This window comes from Mustelus asterias, chromosome 3 (assembly GCF_964213995.1).
Source record: "Mustelus asterias chromosome 3, sMusAst1.hap1.1, whole genome shotgun sequence".
NCBI lineage: Eukaryota > Metazoa > Chordata > Chondrichthyes > Carcharhiniformes > Triakidae > Mustelus > Mustelus asterias.
The window spans coordinates 42,792,740-42,810,070 of record NC_135803.1 but is presented as its reverse complement, the minus strand read 5'-3'; the positions used below and the strand labels follow the sequence as shown (position 1 = coordinate 42,810,070).

General features: G+C 46.7%; 1 protein-coding gene across 6 annotated transcripts in view; it reads left to right on the top strand.

Moving 5' to 3' along the window:
• naaladl2 (N-acetylated alpha-linked acidic dipeptidase like 2) overlaps window positions 1-17,331 on the top strand; it is a 902,781-nt gene that overhangs the window by 873,072 nt on the left and 12,378 nt on the right. For all 6 annotated transcript variants that reach the window (XM_078208119.1, XM_078208130.1, XM_078208111.1 and 3 more), the window contains 2 exons: window positions 3,103-3,196; window positions 3,900-4,098. In XM_078208119.1, the coding sequence (XP_078064245.1) occupies window positions 3,103-3,196; window positions 3,900-4,098 (293 nt within the window). The remainder of the gene's footprint in view (window positions 1-3,102; window positions 3,197-3,899; window positions 4,099-17,331) is intronic.

Below are 17,331 nucleotides of genomic sequence, written 5' to 3'. Positions count from 1 at the left end.
GGCAAGGTTCACAGCAGCTTTATGAAGACACATAACAGCTGGGGGCATCCTGTTGGTGGTGCTGCGGTCACTATAGCCCCGGGGGTGGGGGGGGGAGGGAGGGGGAGAGGGACATGCCTGGGCAGTGCCCTGGCACAGGTTGGCACGATGTGGAGATGCCGGCGTTGGACTGGGGTGAACACAGTAAGAAGTCTCTACCCGGTTGGCATTGCCAGCTTGTGCCGGGGCAAGTGCCAGAGACAATCCCTTTGGAGTCCAGTTGGTTCCTGTTATGGGTGGTGGTGTTTGTGGTGGGGGGGAAGTGGTTTGGTGAAGACAGGGGAGCGGACAGTGACAGGAGGAGCGAGCAGTGAGGGGGAAGAGCACCGACGATACTGCAGCGATAGTTGTGGGTGGGGAAGGGCCAGGTAATTGTGCAGCATTGAGGGAGAGTCCCCGATAATTGTGCGGTGAGGGGGAGGGGGGGCATGTATGGGGGGAGTTTAACCTCTGTTCTGCTGGGGTTTCCCTTTAAAGATGGTGTCCTGATCTCAGTGCCACAATGACAGTGTAAACCATGTCCCTCGATTTTTTTTGTCAGATTGGCTCAAGATCTGATCTGAAATCAGGCTGTGTTTGTAGAGAGACACACAGCAGTTTTCAGTCAGAGTGTGACACTCTGACAAATTCTGGGAAAATTCCACCCCATATACCCACCATTGTACATTGCCCTTTGATACCTGTGGCTAAGAAAAATACCCTTAAGAACATATTCCCCTCAAGACCTTGAACACTTTGATCAAATCACCCTTTAATCCTCTACATTCCAAGTAATACAACCCTAGATTGCGTAAAAGCATCTTGTGATTTACCCTTGGAAGTCCAGGAATCATTCTGGTAAAACTACACTGAACTCCCACTGGGGCCATTAAAGCCTTCCTAAGGTGTATTGCCCAGAATTGCTCACTGTATTCGGGTTTAGTTGAACCAGGGCCCCCTCTTCCTCCCTCTTCTATTCCACTTGGTGTAAAGGCCAGCATTCGATTCATATTTTTGATTATTTGTTGCACATGTTCATGATGTTTTAATGATCTGTGCACCTGGATCCCAGTTCGCTTTGGACCTTCACTGTTTCTAGCTTTTCAACATTTTGAAATTCCTTGTTTTATTCTTTTTAAGTCCAAAGTTAATTCACAATTGCCCTCATTGAAATCAATTTGCCGGTTTTACCCATTCACTTGACCTATCAATATTGCTGTGTGTTCCCAGCTGCACTGCCTATCTTTAATCCATCAACAAATTTGAATTTGTGTCTTCCCATTCCAATCGTTAATGAATATAGTAAATAGCTGAGGCTCCAACACAGATCCTGACAGACACCACTAGTCACATCCTGCCAATCAGAGGATCTGTCCAATATCCCTACTCTCTGTCATCTGCCACTCAGCCAAATTCCTACCTAGGCCAATAACTTGCCTTCAATTCCATAAATTTTAACTTTAGCAAACAGCCTCTTATGAGGAACTTTATCATAGAAATCATAGAAACCCTACAGTACAAAAAGAGGCCATCTGGCCCATCGAGTCTGCACCGACCACAATCCCACCCAGGCCCTACCCCCTTATCCCTACACATTTACCCGCTAATCCCTCTAACCTACGCATCTCAGGACACTAAGGGGCAATTTTAGCATGGCCAATCAACCTAACCCGCACATCTTTAGACTGTGGGAGGAAACCGGAGCACCCGGAGGAAACCCACGCAGACACAGGAAGAATGAGCAAACTCCACGCAGACAGTGACCCAAGCCGGGAATCGAACCCAGGTCCCTGGAGCTGTGAAGCAGCAGTGCTAACCACTGTGCTACCGTGCCACCCCTCATCAAAAGCCTTCTGGAAGCCTATGTAAATAACATCCATAAACATTTCCCTGTTCACACCACTTACCTCTTTAGAAGACTCAATCAGCTTCACAAGGTATGAACTATTCTTTACAAATCTATGCTGGCTCTCTGATCAACTGAAAATGTTGGAGGTGTTCAGTCACCTTGTCTTAAGCATTGACTCAAGCATTTTCCCAACAACACATGTTAGACTAACTGGTCTATAAATCGTTGGTTTCCCTCTTGTCTTTCTTAAATAGCAGAATGACATGCAAAATTTTTGAATCAAAAAGAACAGATTCTGAACCAAGACAATTTTGGAAGATTATAGTTATATCATCTGCAATATCCTCATCTACTTGTAAAATCTTGGATGGAAACCATCTTGTCTTGAGGTTTTGTCACTCCTTAGTATCATTGATTACTCTTATTTTGCGTAGCTTAATTTTTCTGTCACCAATAGTTTCCCTGGGATACCGGGAATTATGACTTCTTTCATTACTATCAATAATAAAGCAAATTAGTCAGCGTGTCTGCATTTCTTTATTTGCATTGACAATAGCCGGAATTTTACCGGCTGTTTGGGTTGTAAAATGGCAGTGGGAAGAGAAACCGGACATGTTCCCACCACCACTGGGAATTTCTGTGTCACCGAGATAATGAGCATCAAGGCAACTTCCCAGCAGTTTACTTGTGGGGAAGGTCTTCCTTTCTGGATACACACTGGTCCAAGAAGGGGCCCCCTGCAGCACCAATGGCCCACTCCCACTGCTCCGACGCCTCCACCGAATAGTTCACACCTCCACTTGCCAGAGCCTGCCTGGCCTTAGCACATCTGGAACTCACTCACTGTCCTTTGTGGGCATCTCTACCACGAGGTGCCCTCTCCTTCTCATTGCAGTCTCAGCAGCAGCTCTACAAGTCATGACCAAAGCCTGGAGCAAAATGACCAGATTGTGCACCCTCTTGTTCGTGTGCATCCAACTCGCAGTCTGGCACAATGATTCTGACTTGGAGAGATTTGCATAGAGACATCTGTTGCAGATGTCTTTTAGCACACTTTTTATGAACAGGAAAAATCTCCTTTTTCTGTCACAGTTCATTGTGGCAGGGATAATGTACAGTTAGGCTGCATTATTGCACTGTTTACAATACGAATATTTCACCATCAGCATGCATAATAAAATAAATTGCCTACTAGATTTTTTCCTAAAGCACACCTTTTGATTTGTTTGTTGCAGTTGACGGCTGAGATGATTCTGCGAATTGCCAATGAGCCAGTTCTCCCCTATAGTGTCCTGGATGTAGCCCTGGAGGTTCAAGAACACCTTAAAGGTTGTGTTTCTTTCTAATTCTATGGTCTCTTGACAGTGCAAGTGTTATTTTATTATTCATTTACATTTTTAGAATATGCTAATATTGCTACAAATCCTTTCCATTCTGTGTTGCCCTGGGTTACAGATTAATATTTTTTCCATTCACTTAGGAACTAATTGACAGACAGAATTATTTTCTGCTCTATTTATCCTAAATATTTTCTTGCATGTTGTATTTTAGGGTGGTACGGTGGCATAGTGGTTAGCACTGTTGCCTCACAGCGCCAGGGACCTGGGTTGAATTCTGGCCTTGGGTGACTGTGTGGAGTTTGCATGTTCTCCCAGTGTCTGCGTGGGTTTCCTCCGAGGACTCCGGTTTCCTCCCACATTCCAAAGATTTGCAGGTTAGGCTGATTGGCCATGCTAAATTGCCCCTTGGTGTCAGGTGGACGAGCAGGGTAATAAGTGGGTTACGGGGATGGGGTCTGGGTGGGATTGTTGTAGGTTCAAGCCTCCTTCTACACTGTAGGGATTCTATGATCTACTCATACTGTGTTGATATTCTTATGAGTTTGATTAATATTTTTCTGTCAATCCATCCTACCAAAGTGAACAAGGGCCTCATATCAGCACTATAATGTTATAGGAGATGGTATTTGTTTGATGTTTTGTTCGGTGTTTCTTTTGGTATAGTTCTTCACTATATATTTTATTTTTCAAAGATGACAGCGTTGCTTCGAGTCAAATGTTGGCATTGGCCAATGCACTGAGGGAAACTGCACAACTTTTTCAATCAGATGAAATGCGCCCAGCTAATGATCCAAAGGAGCGGGACCCTGCCCATCTGAGAATGCTGAATGATGTGCTCCAGAGCTTAGAGAAAAACTTCCTCATCCAACATGCTCCCTCAGGCTATTATAGGTATGGATCTTTTTTTTAAAGTTTTTATATGGGACATGGGCGTCATTGGCTGGCTGGCATCTATTGCCCATCCCTAGTTGCCCAAGGACAATTGAGAGTCAACCACATTGCTGTGGCTCTGGAGTCACATGTAGGCCAGACCAGGTAACGACAGCAGATTTCCTTCCTTAAAGGACATTAGTGAACCAGATGGGTTTTTCCGACAATCGACAATGGTTATCAGTAGATTCTTAATTCCAGATTTTTTTAAGTGAATTCAAATACCGCCATCTGCCATGGTGGGATTCGAACCCAGGTCCCCAGCTGGGTTTCTGGATTAAGATCCAGCGATAATACCACTAGGCCATCACCTCCCTCTTGGATCAATCCAAATGCATCTGTTACAGAATGAGGCAACAGAGATAGTATTTGTGATGTAGAACTTTCAAATCTCTGAATGTGACGATGTACAGTTGCTGTTTTGAAAGAAAAGAATTGGTAAATAATGGAGGGACCCTGGCACATTCCTGTATGAACTGTGTCAGGAACTTGTGTGCTGGGGAAATGAAATACCTGGTGAGGAGTTATGGGCTGTCATACAGTACCTCACATCTCGGGGGGAGAGGGCTAGCAGATTTAGAAATCCTATCCACTTCCCTGTAGATGTGGCCAGATTTAGCAGCTGCGGGGCTGAGACATAGAGTGAAATTCTTAACGGGGCCTTGAGTGATTGACTCAACAAGCAATTCCTCTGTGTCACATGGGCTGACTGGCTGAACACTGATTCAGCTAATGCTGCTTGATGTGCTCATTCAGAGAACTCTCCTTGCCTGATCCTCTCCTTCACCAGGCCAGCAACTGTGACTGAGAGGCATTGAGAGGATTTGTACACAGTCAGACTTGAAAGGGCAAACTCCCTACTGAGACTGACAACACGTGTGAGTAGGAACAGCTCATGGGGACGTGCCATGGGTCACTGACTGAACTGTGGGCAAACCCAGTGTACCCGTGGATTCTTTAGAGAGTGACATAGACTTCCAGATGGGCAGAGTTATCATTGGGGAAGGAGACATCACAGGTGAGACATGCAACCGACTCTAAGCTACACAATGATAGGTCAGTTGCCTAAGAGTGCCATTGTAGTGATTATTCTGAACTCTTCCCCCACAGCATGACAGCGTTCAGCCAGGCCCATCCCCGGGGATAGCTGGGGGGTTGGAAGGGGAATTCCTGAGGTCACGCCCTTGCCATCAAGCGTGGACACCCCCGACCCGCAGGTGCTTTGCAAGACACTCGAACATCCCGGCATAACTTTAAAGTGAGACTTACCTCCTTGTCCCCCCTCAATGTTCAGTCCACCAGGATCCGCTTTTCAGGACCTGTACCAATTCTCGACCGCATGATTCCCAGCTGGAAGGACGGGCGCATTTCAGGAGGCCATTGAATCAGCCTTCAAGCGTGCTAACGAGAGGCTAAGGAGGCTATTTGAATATTTATCAGGTTCCTGCCCGCACTGGCTGGGAACTAGATCGGGACTGGCATGGCAGACCGGGAACATCAGAATGAGTTCAGCAACCACCGCAAAACCCATTTTTCAACCGATGCCCAATTCTCCAATTCGTGTCCAGAGCAAGCAGACCTGGAGAATCCACCCCCCCCCCCCACCCCCATATATTGTTTCAAATACAGAGACCAAAACTGCACACAGCATTCCAGATGTGGGCTGGAATTTTACTGCCTCAGCTGCCACAGGAATTGGAGAGGGCAAGGGGTGGACAATGGGAAGGTCTGTTGGCCTCGGGCAGGATTTTACAATTTCGGGACGAGCGAGGCCCTAAAATCCCGCCCCTAATCTCACCAGATTTAATACAGCTAAAACATCCTCTGTGAGAAATACTTGCATATTATTTTTGTGGACACACAGAGGCCTTGAGGCCTTACCAGATAAGGAGGCATGTATGATAAAATTGTACCTGCTATATGCTGTTTCGATTCTCAAAGAAAAACTCTGGACAAAGGGCTCTAACAGTAAAACAACAGTTGTCACCTTATTTAACCACGACAGGTTTTCTTTACATTACAAAGTGAAGTAAACAAGTCAATCAAATGTTGCAGGAGCATCATTGAGTAGAGACCGTAAGAAAGGTTTCCTCATAGCTGAAACAAAGACAGCAAATCAACATATTATACTATTGATTGTAGGTATACCTGCAATAGGCATGTCCAACAAGAGAGAATCCAACCATTGCCCCCTGGCATTCAACACCATTGCCACCTTGAATCACTCTCAAATCAACATCCTGGGGTTTTCACATTGATCTGAACCTGAACTGGACTAGTCATATAAATACTGTGGCTACAAGAGAAGGTCAGTGTTTATGAATCCTGCATTGAGTAAATCACCTCCTGACTCACCAAAACATGTCCACAAGTCAGAAGTGTAATGGAATACTTTCTACTTGACTGGATGAGTGCAGCTCCAAAAACACTCAAGAAGCTTGACACTATCCATGACAAAGCAGCCTGCTTAATTGCTACCCTTTCCACAAACAGTCAATCCCTCCACCACTGAAGAACAGTGGCAGCCATGTGTACCATCTATAAGATGCACTGCACCAGTATTCCTTAGGCAGCACCTTCCAAACCCACGATCACTACCATCTAGAAGGACAACAGCACCAGATATTTGGGAACTCCACCACCTGGAGGTTCTCCTCCAAGTCACCCACCGTCCTGACTCGGAAATATATTGCCGTTCATTCACTGTCACTGGGTCAAAATCCTGGAATTCCCTCCCTAACGGCACTGCAGGTTCACCTACCCCTCAGGTACTGCAACAGTTCAAGAAGGCAGCTCACCGCCACCTTCTGAAGGGTAACTAGGAATCGAAAATAAATGCTGGCCTAGCCAGCAATGCGCAAATCTTGTAAATGAATTTTTAAAACCCACTCAATTTCTGTGAGAATGTTACTGCTGTGTTGGGGATACCTTCACCACAAGGAATGCAGTGATTTCTGAAGGCAGCTTGTCCATCACCACCTTGGGCATCACCACCTTGGGCAATTAAGGATAAGCACTAAATGCTGGCTTTACCAGAAACACACACCCCATGAATGAATTAAAAACAACTCTTTTAGCACTAAGTACATTATATTCACCTTGGTTCTCCACTGCATCGTGAATCTTAAATTTATTGCCATGTGCCTTCTATTTTGTCTCATTTTAGTCTCTAAGGGCGGGATTCTTTGGCCACACTCACCCCAAGGCCGTCAATTCCCGCCCGAGGCCAATGGATCTGTGCGTGGTGGTGGGTGGGAGGGGAAAATTCCACCCAATATCTTTAACCATCCAGGGCTCAATAGCTTAGGATGCTCCTTCTTTCCCTCTCATGAAAATGCACCTATACCCAAACCATCTGCTCTTTGAAGGCCCCTTGCTATTCAAGTATTGGCTGGTCCGCTAATTTTTGATTCCAACCACCCGAGCTAGATCCCTTTTCAAATCACTGAAGCTAATCCACCTGCAGTTAAGAAACTTAACACTTGATTCTGATTTACCTTTTTCCGTGGCTGTTCTGCATCTAGTCTTCCGAATGGTCCCCAGATTCTGTCCCATTGAAACATACACCACTTACTCAACTTCAATTCCCAGAACTAGATCCAGCTGCTTTGTTCCTCATTGGACTAGGAATGCACTGACAAGAAGAATTCTCCTGTACACATTTCAAAAATGCCTCCCCCATTTTGTCCTTTACTGTGTCACTATATTTCAGTTTATATTAGAACAATCAAAGACCCTCAGTTAACACTATCCTGCATGTTTGCATCTTTTTGTAATTTGCCCCAAATTTGATCCTCACCTTCCCACTAATGGTCTGTGATATACATGCAGTAGCCTAATGGCCCACCTACTGTTCCTTAATTCTAAACAAATAAATTCTGACTATGCCTCCTCACAAAACATCAAGCTTCTGCAGTGCTGTAATAGTTCTTTGTTCAATACTGCCATGGCTCCTGCTTCTTGTTACCTTCCCTGTCTGGGAGTAGTACAAAATCCAAATAGCAACTCATGGATTTCTCCGAATCCAACCTAAACAAACAATATAAAAGAAACTCTAATGATGCTCTGTGCACCTTGCAAAGAGACCTGATCCAATATTCAAGCATTGATGGATAGCTAATTAGCTCCGGGAGTGTTGAGCAGCCTTTACTTTATAACTTGATTCTTTGAGTCTGCACTTCTGTACATTGATAAACACATCCCAACTGTTTTTGTAAAATGTCAACTGGGTACAATTTTAAATAATGAGATATTGGGAAGTGTTGATATTCAGAGGGTGTTTTTGTACACAAACCATAAAGTTAACAGGCAGCTATGGCAAGCAATTGGGAAGGCAAATGATGCGTTTGTTTTTACTGCAAAGGGATTTGAGTACTTTTAAAAATTCCTTTACTGAGCATGGCCATTACTGACGAGACCAGAATTTTTATTGTGACTCCCTAATTGTTCCATCTTCTTGAACCACTTCAGTCCATGTAGTGCACTTTCTTCCTCAGTACTGTTGGGGGGAAACTTCGAGGATTTTTGACTCAGCGACTGTGAAGAAACATCGATATCGTTCGATGTGTAGCTTGGAGCTGGTGGAACTTGGTGGAGAACTTGCATGTGCTGGTGTTCCCATGCATCTGCTACTCTTGTCCTTCCAGGTGGTAGAGGTCGCAGATTTGGAAAGTGCTGACAATGGGAACCATACTGAGTTGCTGCAGTAAATTTAGTAGATGGTATGATATTGCCACTGTGGTTAATGGTGGAGGGAGTGGATGTTGGCGGTGCTGGAAGGGGTGCCAATCAAGCAGGTTGATTCGGATGTGTTGAGCTTCTTGAGTGTTGTTTGAGCTATGCTCATCCAGGCCAGTGGAGAGTGTGCCATCACACTCTTGATTTGTGCCTTCTAGATGGCGGGCAGGCTTTGGGGAGTCAGTGCGTGAGTTATTCATCACAGAATTCCCAGCTTCTTACCAGCTCTAGTCGTCACAGTATTTATATGGCTAGTCCAGTTCAGGTCTGGTCAATGGTAACCCCCAGGATGTTGATAGTGGGGGATTCAGTAATGGTAAAACGCCAGTGAATGTCAAGGAGAGATGGTTGGATTCTCCCTGTTGGCGATGGCCATTGCCTGGCACCTCTGCGGCATGAAGGCTATTTGCCACTTACCAGCCCTAACCTGTATATTGTCCAGGTATTGTTGCATATGGGCACAGATGGCTTCAGTATGTGAGAAGTTGCAAATGGTGCTAACCATTGTGCAATAAGCAGCGAACATCCCACTGTTTACCTTTGGAGGGAGGAAAGGACATCGCTGAAACAGCGGAAGATAGCTGGCCCTAGAACACTACCTTGAGGAACTCCTGCAGTGATGTTCTGGTATTGAGATGATTGACCTCCCACAACCATCTTCTCTTGGGGCAGTAATTGGGTGAGTTGGATATGTCCTGTATTTTATGTACAGAACATAATTGGGTAGTTTCTACAAATGCTAGTGTTATAACTACACTGGAACAGCTTGGCTGAGAGCACAAGTAGTTGCAGAGAACAAGTCTTCAGTACTATTGCTGGAATGTTTTCAGTACCCATAGGCTTTACAAGTATCCTGTGCCTTCAGCCATTTCTTGATATCTCATGCAGTAAATCAAATTGACTGAAGACTGGCATCTGTGATGTTGGGGATCTCAGGAAGAGGCTAAGATGGATCATCCACAGGCACTTCTGGCTGAAGATTGTTGCAAATGCTTCAGCCATGTCCTTTACACTGATGTGCTGGGCTCCCTCATCATCAAAGATGGGGGTAATTGTGGAGCCTCCTCCTCCAGTTAATTTTTTAACTGTCCACCAACATTCACTACTGAGTCTGGCAGGACTGCAGAGCTCAGAATGATCCATTGGTTGTGGGATTGCTTCGCTCTGCCTAAGACATGCTGATTTCACTGTTTGGTCCTGTGGTGTAGCTTGACCAGGTCGACACCCCATTTTCAGGTATGTCTGGGGCTAGTCCAGTGACATTACCACAATGCTTCCCCCGAAATATAAGAGTAACAAAGTCTTACTTCAATTATATGAGGTTTTGGTAAGACCACAAATGGAGCAGTGTATAACATTGTGGTCTCTTTAACAAAAGAATAATGTACTTTGCCTTGGAAGGAGTGCAACAAATGATTAGCAAACTGATTTGTGGGATGAGGTTCTTGTCTTATGAGGAGAGATTGAGTCGATTAGGTCTATATTCTCTAGAACTTTGTTTTGTAAAAATGTACTTTATTCATATAAAACCTGAAAGACACATTACAAAGCATTTCAAATTGTTACAACAGGAAAGTGCAACAATATTCACATTTTCTCCAGAGATCACAATGCACTCTGAGGTGATTCAATTCAGTAATCCTAGAATCCTACAGTGTAGAAGGAGGCTATTCAGCCCATCAAGTCTGCACCGACCACAATCCCACCCAGGCCCTATCCCCAAAACCCCATGTATTTACCCTAGCTAGTCCTCCTGACACTAAGGGACAATTTTAGCATGGCCAATCCACCTAACCCGCACATGTTTGGACTATGGGAGAAAACCAGAGCACCCAGAGGAAACCCACGCAGACATGGGGAGAACGTGCAGACAGTGACCCAAACCGGGAATCGAACCCGGGTCCCTGGCCCTGTGAGGCAGCAGTGCTAACCACTGTGCCACCGTGCCGCCCCAATGAGAGCATTGCAAACGAATGGGCTTTCCCAGGGACGCACATCGAGACAAACATCAACCACTGATGGAGAGTCATCAACTCGGTGAAGGACGCTCTTCGTTTTGCCCAAAATCTGTTGACGCAGCCCTCCGCCGACGCCCCCGCTGCCCAGATCAATCGCGGACCACCTCCCTCCCCCACCAATTGCTGCAGAGTGGCAGCGGGTCCCCTCTCCCTCCCTCCACTTATCTCGAACCCGCTGCTCCCCCCCACCAATCACTGCAGAGTGGCAGTGGGCCCCCTCGCTCCATTAGCCCTCCCCCCCCACTGACCCCTTCCGCTTGAGCCCTGCCCTCACTGACCCTTCCCCCATTAGCCCTGCCCCACCGTCCCCTGCCGCCACTGGCCCTTCCCTCATTGGCCCTGCCCCGGCACTGCCTGGTGGGCATTACCCAGGTGCCAGGGTGGCACTGCCCAGGTGCCAGGGTGATACTGCCAGCCTGGCACTCTCCACGGGGCACCCTCTCCCTTGCACTCCCCGGGTTCCACAATGGCCTCCGGTTCCACCAGCGAGGGCAAGTCGACTGCTCCCCATTCATGGGGACCGTGTCTAATCCTCGCCGGCGAGAACCTTTCCCGGCGAGGTCATAAAGGGGGCAGGCCCGGACGATTGAGCAATGGGCTCGCTAAGGTCATTGAAATGCTTATTTAAATAAATTTCAATACATTAACCTGCCTCTCGCCCATTTCCAGCGAGAGGCTGATCGCGCCGGAAATCCTATTGTCGTAAAATGGCGCCGGTCGTGAAAACCAGCGCTAATCGATTTACGCTCCACTTTACAACCCTAGTGGTAAAATCCCAGCCAAAATGTCAAATGGACTACTCCTACTCCTATTTCTTATGTTCACCATGAGGTGGACTATCACAAGCTCATCCACTCCAGGATGTCAATGTAATGAATTGGACTGACATACTAACACACTAGTGCAGTGCTGGCGTTGAACTGAGGCCCTGCCTTCATGTTTTGTGGTTCAGAGGGATTTTATAAATGTTGTGGCAGTATTTAAAGAAGTGCATTGTTTTCCTTGTACTCTGGGTAACATTTTTATCCTTCAACCAACACCATCAGAAAGAGATTAAATGGTCTTTGATCTCACTGCTGTTTGTGGGATCTTGTATATGTATAAAATTGTTGTCATACTCATCTACAATATATAACAGCAGTGGCAACACTTCAAAGCAATACAACATATATCAAACACTTTGGAACGTCCAAAAGACATGAAAAAGCACTATATATATTTAAGTTCCTTCTTTCCAAAATACGTTAGATAATTAAGGATTTTGGAATAATAAAAGTTACACAAGCAAGTCAATAAACAGTGTGGGATGTGGAATAAGGTTATAAATAGCTTTGATTACAGCTTCTATTTGGTGGGACTTCAGACTCTGCAAAAAAAGGTAACATTTTCGATAAATCAATATCTCCTTTTGATGAATAGCCCTACTTTCTGAGAAATTGATCTTTTATGCATTTTATAAATTTATTATCATATTTAAAAACAAGAATGTATTGTAAGTCAGATTAAATGGGCTTTTGAATCAATCATGATGACTCTTGAAAGGTACCCACACAAAAGCCTTTCAAACGTATTTAGTCCCAGTCGCAGAGGTGCAGTCATTTGTGGGACAAAAAAAGGAAAGCTTTGGGACATTTTTCTTCACAGCACTGCAGTGAGTATTGATTTGGTTAAACCAGATCTGTCAGCTGGAGCATTATAAATAAGGCAATTCTTCATCTGTAAACAGGGAGGCTTAGGTGTAATTTATAGCCAGTGACCTTCAGAAAACAAAGCAAGTTTAGATCATTAAGGCTACATCCATAATTTAACTTCGGTCTTTAATTTGGATCAAAGTATTCTTTTCCTTTAGGCTTTCCCATTTCTTTGGGTTCGAAGCTCACCAGTCAGAAATATAAGTCAATAACCTTGATTTCTTTGAAAAACAAATCATCTGACCATCTTGCAAAAAATAATTTACATAAATGTTACTGGTAATCTATCTTGCTGTAATTCAGAATCTATAACCAAAGCTGTAAACAATACTCTCCAATTAACACCAGTGCTTTTAGTAATGTAATAGCATAGATTTCAATTCCAGTCATTATTTTGGTATCAAACCTGCTTAAATGCACCACAGTGACTTTGAGTAAATTGGAAAAGAAACTTGGGACATTGGGAGGAATTTTCCCATCCCGCCCGCTGCGGGTATCGTAGCGGGCAGGACACGGACCTTGCCCGTTGGCATTGGGTGGGATTTTCTTGTCTTGGGGCGAGCGTGGCTGGAACATCCTGCTCTATATTTCTAACGTAAATATCCTGTGAGCTGTAAATTTATGATATCAGCAGGATCTCCTGTTTCAGATTTTGAGTTTCCATTCATTGTTCTCAAGCGTCCAGGGCTGCAAGCGCTCAGTTAAGTGGACACTGTGTTCCCTATGATTAGAAATTGACCTTTATTGGCCACAGTCTTATAACAACCTGACACGGATCTGGTATGTGTGCTGGATTCTGTGATCTCCCACATGCCCCAAGTGTATTTCTCCCGCCTTCCAGAAGGTGGATTAATGAGCACTCTATTTAGTTGAGATCATTTGTAAATTAACTAACTGGTGTATTTCATATGCACGACTGAACAGCATAGAGTTTTCATTGAAATTCTATCTATTCCCTTCGTGCTTCGTAACATCAAAAATTATAAATCATGCAAAACTTAGCCCCGAATATATGTTTTCCTTCATTGTACGTGTTAAGATTTGCTGGATATCTTTGGAGAAAGAATTCACTACCTTTCAGTTTCAAATAATCCACGGCACGGTGGCACAGTGGTTAGCACTGCTGTCTCACAATGCCAGGAACACAGGTTCAATTCCCGGCTTGGGTCACTGTCTGTGCGGAGTCTGCACGTTCTCCCTGTGTCTGCGTGGGTTTCCTCCGGGTGCTCCAGTTTCCTCCCACAGTCCGAAAGACGTGCTGGTTAGGTGCATTGACCATGCTAAATTCTCCCTCAGTGTACCCGAACTGGCGCCGGAGTGTGGCGACTCGTGGATTTTCACAGTAACTTCATTGCAGTGTTAATGTAAGCCTACTTGTCTAATAAATAAATTTTAAACTTTAAACATTACCAACAGATTGCATTGTTAACTTCTCACTTCCCCCACCCCTATTGACCCCTATATTTCAGCTTAAAAAGCATGCTGTGCTCAGTGAAGTGAAGCCACACTCTCACTGCAGATGTAAATGCCTCTAAAATGCATAAATGGAACTCATTGGCTCAAATATCTAGAAATATATATATTATAAATGTATAATATATTTATAATGTGAAACAATGTAAAAACTAAAGCATCTCCAATTTCATTTCTCCTCTTAATATTTCCTATCACTCAGACTCCATGGGGGAGTTTTCCCAAAAAATGACTAAGGGGGTGATTTTACCATTTTGATTCTACATGCTGAATCTGGGCGCAATTCAGATCCGACTTGGAAATCTGTTCTCAGGCGCCCCCATACGCACTTAGTCTGAAAAAAAAGTTGCGAGTCTGAATCGCGCTGTGGACGGGGATTATCGCACCTGAAACGTTGCTGCTCCGATCGGAGCCTTCAACTGCGCATGCGCAGTGAAAAACAATTTTGAAAAATGCTCCCCTGTGACATCGCTCCCGGGCTGCAAAAAGCGGATCATGGCGCCCATCCCCATAACATAAGTGTCCCCTTTATCCACCCATCCCCCCGCTACCCAGACCGATCGCGATCCCCTGCCCCCTTTCCCCCCCCCACCGATCGCAGAGTGGCAGCAGACCCCCCTACTCATGTCCCCCCCCGTCCTCCCTCCTCTCCCATCAGAGAGAAATCTGGCCTTCTCCTCTCTCCCCCACAGCCAGAGAATGATTTGGCCTCCTTCTCCTCTCTCCCCCCTCCCCCCCCCCCCCCCCCCCACTGCCAGAGGACCATCTGGCCCTCCCTCCTCCCCGCCCCCCCCCCCCCCCGGACCCACCAGAGAACCATCTGGCCTGCTTTTCCACCCCCCTCAAAACCCTGTTAACTCCTCTGGGGACGTGGGTTCAAATTCCACATGGCGTTTCTTTCCAAATTGGAAAGTTACTCTCAGTATCAGTGACCATGAAGCCATCGTCAATTGTCATAAAACCCATCAGGTTCACTAATCCATTTTAGAGAAGAAAATCTTCCATCCTTATCTGGTCTGGCCCACATGTGACTCATTCATTAAAAATGGCCTCACTGTGCCAGGGACCTGGGTTCGATTCCCGGCTTGGGTCACTGTCTGTGTGGCACGTTCTGTCCGTGCCTGCTCCGGTTTCCTCCCACAGTCCAAAAGATGTGCTAGTTAGGTGCATTGGCCATGCTAAATTCTCCCTCCTCCCCCCTCCGCACCAGAGAATGATCAGACCTCCCTCCTCCCCCCCCCCCCCCACCCCCACCAGAGAATGAACGGGTCTACCTCCTACCTCCCCCACCAGAGAATGATCCGGCCCTCCTCCACCCCCCCACCCCCACCACCACCAGAGAACCATCTGGCCTCCCTCCATGTCCCCACCCCCCCAAACCAGAGAATGATCTGGCCTGTCTCCCTCCTTCACCCCCTCCACCGATCTAAGTCAGGGAGCAGCTGGAAGCTCTGAACTCACCTCTTCAGAAGCTGGAGCGCCCGAAACAGATCTTTGCCGAGCATGTCTGTTTCACGCTGAATCTGGGCGGGTGAATGCAATGGTAAAGGGGGAAATGCTGGTACGTTTGGGCGTCCACCTCATTAAGTCAATTTAAATGTTTCAAGCACGGTCCCAATCGTGCCATTTTCGGGCCTTGGTAAAGTGGGAATCTGCGCAGACGCAAATCGTGCTATTCGCCTCACGCCCGACTTTGCCAAGTTTTCGCGTCCGAAAACGGGCACAACGCAATGGTAAAATCGGGCCCTAAGTGTCATAAGGGCAAGAAAACAAAAGCTATCCACATCAGTCTGCCCAGCACGACTGGACCCCAATCGTCAAACACTTAGTGCACTGAATGAACACGCACATGAAACAAGCCGGTACGGAATTCCCAGCCGTGTGACTCACCCGAACTGGCTCCGGGCTGTGCACGGTTAGCAAGGTGGAGCTACTCTTAAACGCTCCCTCTGCACTCACACCAGGAGCACGGCAGCATGGAGAGTAGCTTCATGCTTCATGGAGGCAGACCTTGGAAGGCTTCTGCGCACAGTGTAGGAGAGCCGGTCCACTCTGTACCCCCAAGTGGGTAGATGACCCAGAAGAAGGGAAGCAAATGCAGCCTGGGATGCAGTGGCTGCAGCAGTCAGCACCCGCGACCTGACACTGAGGACTGGCGCCCAATGCCGCAAGAAAATGCATGACCTCATTCGAGCTGCAAGGGTGAGGGTCCATCTGTCACATCCTGGCATCAGTCCCGTCTGTCACTGCTGGAATGTCCACAGCAACCCACTCCTTGATGCCCCACGGCCTTCCTGCACCCAACCCCTTCCCCCACCCCAGCATCATCCTCAAACCCCTCTGGCACACCTCGTCACAATCACTTCCTGTCCAGGGACGATGTCAACAAATGCCACCTGTTCCCCAACCCCGCCTTGCCCTCCGTGGCCGACCAGCCATCAGGCTTTCAATCATCCCCTCTTGTCACCGCAGGAGAAGACAGCCCATAATGAATGGGAGCGAGAGAAGGCAGGTTGGGGAGTTCCCGATTTGCATCTCCTCGCCCCCCTATGAGGAGTGAGCGATGGAGCTCTCCGGGGAGACACACAATAGAGCTGTGAGCACCTGTGAGTTCAGTCTGCACCACAGAAGTGAGGATCCACAGAATATTTATCCATATGACCTGTCTCAAGTAAGTTCCAAGCTGCTCAGATACTATCCCTCTCGCAGGAGTGACACCTACAAGGTGCCAGGTCCGCGAGGATGTGCCACACTGTCTCCATATTCAGGCAGAGTCTCTGGCAGTACATGATGTCCGGCAGCTCATTACAAGCCCTGTACAGCCAAGGTCTCCACCTTCTCCGGAGGCCGATGGCGGCCGGGTCCTGACTCTGACCAGTGGCCCCTGTTATCTGGTGCGACGTCCAGCCTGGGATGGCCTTGCTGCAGGCAGTCATGCCTGTCAGCTGCCACAGCAGCAATGAAGATTACTGCCATCCCTACTGGCTCAATCCCAATATTCATGGTTCCTCTGGGAGGGGGAAAAGAGAGGGAGAGGCAGTCAGTGAGGTTAGTGGGGTCTGGGATAGAATGCAGGAAATAACCCACAGAGTCTTTCTAGTGGACAGATGGCGGGTGTTCAGTGCGACAAAGAACAGTACAGCACAAGAACAGGCCCTTCGGCCCTCCAAGCCTGTGCTGATTATGATGCCTGCCTAAACTAAAACCGTATGCACTTACGGAGTCCGTATCCTTCCATTCCCATCCTATTCATGTATTCATCTAGTTGCCCCTTC